Here is a 5,099-nt window from a genome sequence, read left to right on the forward strand (position 1 = left end):
CCTGTGTGTTTTGGCATTTTTTATTTGCTTGCTTACATATGTCTATTGAAGCGTTATTACCGCAGATACCGTCGCTTGATTTCGACTTTGGTGTGTCGGTGTGTGCGTGCGATTATTTGAAGTTTGTAATAAAAGAAAGTAAATAGCGTTTTCTCTTGGTCTAAATGCTAAGGGGAAAGATCCAGCTGCAAATATATATATTTGCCCTTTATTTGTTTGATTTAATATATACGCACAATATTCACTCATTTTTGTATCAACTGTGAATATTCACAAAATATTTACCATAATTGAAATTTGAAAAATTATTTGCAGAATATTTGCCATATTTCTATTGACTAGATCGAGAGGAGAGTATGCGAAAAAATTCTAATATATTTTGAAAGAGGAGAGTATGTTTTCTGATGATTCTGTTGGCGTTAAAGTAGAGTATGTTATAGTACCGTCTAGCCTCTGCGGTCTTCACGGTTTTCGCGCAACTGATAAGAGATAACAACATGATGTCTTCGGCATAGTTGTAGTACTCAAGGTCTTCTATAACTTTGCTGAAGACATCTATCTCTTATCTCTTATCAGTTGCGCGCAAATCGCGCACATAAAAAAGCAAATTTTATATGGAACTTTTTTTTTCTTATCATTTTTCGCGCTTTTCGCGGAACTGATAAGAGATAAGAGATAACTAACTTCAGCAATGTTATAGACTACCTCGAGTGCTACAACTTTGCTGAAGACACCAAGTTGTTACTCTTATCAGTTCCGCGGAAACCGTGGAAAACCGCGAGGACCCGCCAAAAATGAACATACTCGCCTTTAACCATTTTTTAGTCGAAAGAAACTTACTCTTCTCTTTCATAACAAAGTCAGATGAACTTACTCTCCTCTCGATCTAGTCAATAGATTTGAGATACTGTTTTCTACGCCAGTAGCGCCGTCTGTCAAAAATACATGCCATTCTCGAATATTCACTCAAATATATTTGACATGTTTGCAAATACGTCGCATTTTTGTAAGCATTTGCGAGGTATTTTAATTTGATCTACTCCAAATGCTCAGACTATACAATTATAGGGTCAATAAATGTTCAAACGTGTTTATCTTGTATTTGACTGCGTTTTTCGCCCCGTTAACTTACGTGAAATGACGTCAAATTGGTTTGAATAAAACAATAACACGCATGTCTAAGATGATCTTTTTTTAATCAGATAATAATTTCACTTTCAAGGTAGACTATAAATGAGATAAGAAACAAACATGTGCTGTTATGTTCTGTGTGCTGCCACAAGTAACTACGCGCCCCACGTAGTATCAATTACGATCTATTACGTTTCCCAACAAAAATGAAAAATATCTTCAGTTGCTTTATGATTTCCTGTAAATGTTTTTGAATAATAATTTCGCATTTTTTTCAAATGTTTTTTTTCAAATTCCTTTTTCAATGAACATTATTTGAATCTAAAACTCGTTAAGATAAGTTCTATGACTTTTTACCACTTTTCCGTTCAATGATTCCTGGATTTTTCAATTTGTTTTCTCACGCCATTGTAAATTCTACTCAAACTAGGCCAATAAAACCCATGTCTAGAAACTTCATTTCCTATATAAAAATTATCCAAATAAATTGAATGAAATGTTAAATTAATGTTCAATTTTGCGTGATTTTACGTTTAGCATTGCTAAATTTATTTAATTTATTTAATTTAATTGCTAGATTGTTATCATCTCTACAAAGAAGGAAAATCAACTGAATTTGAAGTGAAATGAGTGAACGAAAAATCCAGGAATCAATGAATAGAAACGAGCTCAAAAATAATAGAAGACATTTGGGGATTGCTACCAAACTCTCAGATCTTCATTTCTTTGCTCATGGCAGTAGCCAAGAGCAATTCCAACACAATCGGATAAGCTATTCGAGTCCAGTATAAGAGAAAAATTTAGGAAACTCTCCATTGAAAAATCAGAAATTCTACCTTGTAAAGAATAGTTTACATGTGCAGAATGTATACTACATAGTGAACTTCAGATGCATAGTATATAATACAGCGTATGTAGCAAGGCATTGCACTTGTTACGCATATACAGATGTATTTTATATATAAAAAACAAGAATTTGCCATTTTCTATAATTATTTTCCCTCAAATTCCACTTTGTAAAGTATAGTTTACATGTGTAGAATATGTGCTACTAAATTCAAATATATACACGGTACATGACGACATAATATTTTTAAATTCAAATTTGAATTATACGCTATCGAATCAAACTTTCAATGCGTGTAATTGAAATTTGAACTTGAAAATTGTTGTGTTGTCGTGTTCCGTGTATAGAACTGAATTTCACTATGTAGCACAAATGCTAAAAAAGTGCTCTACTTTGCAAGGTAGAATTTGCAAGATCGAATTTGTAGTACAAGATCCGCTGTCAAAGTATACTTGCGTTCACTACGTTGGGCGCGTAGTATACGTTTGAAGTTTCGTTTCCACGCCCCGTGCAAAAATCGAGTGGATTGCGATTAGGTGATCATAAAGGGCAACATTGAGTTATAAATACAGATGTAAATTTCAGTCAACTGGCAGTCGCTGGAAAGAGTAAAGCTGAAAATGTATGTAGTTAACACGTATTTTGATGCTGTCGACAAAGTTTGGTCAGGTCGAAACAGTGACATTGTTGTTGATAAACATGAAAACTTGGGCACATTTTTACTGGAAAATCTGAATTCGCATCCAGAATTGGTGACACAAGTAAATATTCGGTGACAATGAAAAAAATTGCAAAAAAGCTTTTTCGATAAATATTCCAGTGTATTCATTACTAGTTCTTTTTGACTACTTTCAATTAGATTAACGGTGACACGGGTGAAACATTGACTAAAAGTGAAATACGCAGTCGTTCGATACGATGTGCTCAGAACTTAACAAAGTTGGGATGCACACAAGATGACCGCATTGGCATTGTCGCACGAAATCACCACAACTTGACACCACTTTTTTTCGGAGCTCTTTGCATTGGAACTCCAATCAGTCCGATGGATGTTCGGATGGACAAAGGTATACAGTCATTAGAAATTTGGTCTTCGAAAATAGTCAGAAGATTCATGAAATGGATCATTTAATTGGAATGTCGTTTTTTTAATTTTGATTGAAAATTAGTAAAGAAAGCACACTTGCGTGTCATTTTCAGATGTAATTGCCAAAATTCTTGAGAGAGTGAGACCATCGTTTATTTTCTGCGATACCGATGTATTAGAATCAGTGAAAAAAATCGTTAATGGCAACGGCATCAGCGCAAAGTTTTTCACCGTAAATGGATCGGACAATGGTTGCGATTCAATTGACAGTTTGATCAATGAAACTGGTGAAGAAGACTCATTTGTGTAGGGTTTTCCATTGACATTTTTTTTTTCAAAATATGAAATTAAAATTCAATTATGAAGAATAAATTGGATGGAACTCCAAAACTGTACCTACTTATTTCAGCTGTTCGAAGATAGACGATGCTTTTTCGCACGTTGCAGTCATTGCTTGTTCATCAGGGTCAACAGGATTTCCGAAGTCGATTTCTTTGAGTCATGCACTATACAGTTTCGTGCTTAAAAGACAAAACTCATCCGAACACACGTCTTTGAATTTCAGCTCAATGAATTGGGTATCGGGTGTTTTTTCAAAATTGAACTCTGCGTTAAAAAGAAAGCACATCTTCACCAAGCATCCGTTTTCACCGGATTTATTTTTTGATTTTGTGGAAAAGTACAAGGTAAAGATTAAAAATATCATACAATATTCGATTGGAAAATTTGAGGTGTTTTCTCGTTAGGTTCAAGTTTTCACTGCGCTACCGTATCAGATGCAAGCGATTCTCACAAGTGAGCGATGTAAGAGTGCTGACCTGTCATCATTGTCCATGTGTTGTCTAGCTGGAAATACCGTGCCACCCATTTTGGTTAAAACGATGAAAAAGGTTATTCCAAAATGTATTGTGTTGACGATTTATGGGATGAGTGAAACTTGCGGTGCTGTTAGTTGTACTATGCCAACTGAGTCAGAGGAATGTCCACATTCGTGTGGCCGTTTGATAACTGGAGCTAAAATAAAAATCATCAATCAAGAAACGGACGAAAAATGTGGAATCGGTGAAGTGGGTGAGATATGCATCAAAATTCCGATACCACCAATGGGATACTATAAAGATGAAGCGGCCACTCGAAATGCATACGATAACGAAGGATATTTTTCAAGTGGTGATCTGGGCTATTTCAATGAAACAGGACGGTTGTACATAATCGGAAGGAAAATCGAAATTTTCAGAAGTCGTGAATTCGACATTTGGCCAGGTGAACTTGAAAATATCATTCTGAAACATTCAGCCATTCGAGATGTTTCAGTAGTGAATGTTTATGATGACGATATTGTGTTGGAGCTACCGGCTGCGGTTGTTGTCAAGAAAGAAGACAGTTCAATTACAGCGGATGACGTTTATGCTATTGTTGCTGGTAAAATCTGATATTGTTGTTTCATGACTATTATTCAAACAAAATGACAAATATTCAATCTGAGAATCTTAATTGTTTATGTTATATCCAGATCAATTGGCTAGCTATAAGCGTCTTGATGGTGGCGTTTACTTTGTTGACGAATTACCGATGACCCCATCAGGCAAAACAATTCGATCAAAGGCAAAGGAAATCGCTCAAAACTTTTATCAACAACGGAAACTGAGCCAGAAATCATGAAAATCACCGCAACAAATTTAATCACTGTACAATAAGTCAATTATAAAAGTCTTGTTCAAAAAAAATAGCACGAGTTTGTAATAAGAAAAAGTAAATAAAATTTTATTGCGATTAAAAATGAAGTCATAAAATCCGACCAAAACTGATATCAACGCTTAAAGCCTTTTTTTGGTGATCGAACTAGTGTACAGTATGGTTGCATTGGCATAAAGGTGTCAATAGGACAGATTTTGTCCGTCCGTCCTTTTGTGATTTTTTTTCGGACGGACAATTTCATTTTGTCCGTCCGTTTAGAATTCAAGGACGGACAATTTCATTTTGTCCGTCCGTTTAGAATTCAAGGACGGACAATTTCATTTTGTCCGTCCGTTT

At 35.1% G+C, this 5,099-nt stretch overlaps 1 protein-coding gene across 1 annotated transcript; it reads left to right on the plus strand.

The window, feature by feature from the left end:
* Nucleotides 1-2,533: 2,533 nt before the first annotated feature.
* Nucleotides 2,534-4,849, plus strand: LOC129566201 (uncharacterized). The gene is made up of 6 exons (XM_055441922.1): nt 2,534-2,739; nt 2,838-3,045; nt 3,179-3,371; nt 3,475-3,751; nt 3,812-4,487; nt 4,579-4,849. Exons 1-6 carry the CDS (start codon nt 2,599-2,601, stop codon nt 4,725-4,727), a joined length of 1,644 nt encoding a protein of 547 aa, XP_055297897.1. The 5' UTR covers nt 2,534-2,598; the 3' UTR covers nt 4,728-4,849.
* The last annotated feature ends 250 nt before the right edge of the window (nt 4,850-5,099 follow it).

Source organism: Sitodiplosis mosellana, unplaced genomic scaffold (genome assembly GCF_009176505.1).
Source record: "Sitodiplosis mosellana isolate CC-2019 unplaced genomic scaffold, AAFC_SMos_1.0 Smas_scaffold_3, whole genome shotgun sequence".
NCBI lineage: Eukaryota > Metazoa > Arthropoda > Insecta > Diptera > Cecidomyiidae > Sitodiplosis > Sitodiplosis mosellana.

Coding starts and splice junctions, on each gene's coding strand:
- LOC129566201 (XM_055441922.1), top strand. CDS start 2,599: ATGTATGTAGTTAACACGTATTTTGATGCTGTCGACAAAGTTTGGTCA. Junction 2,740..2,837: donor ATCCAGAATTGGTGACACAA/GTAAATATTCGG, acceptor ACTTTCAATTAG/ATTAACGGTGACACGGGTGA. Junction 4,488..4,578: donor CGTTTATGCTATTGTTGCTG/GTAAAATCTGAT, acceptor TGTTATATCCAG/ATCAATTGGCTAGCTATAAG.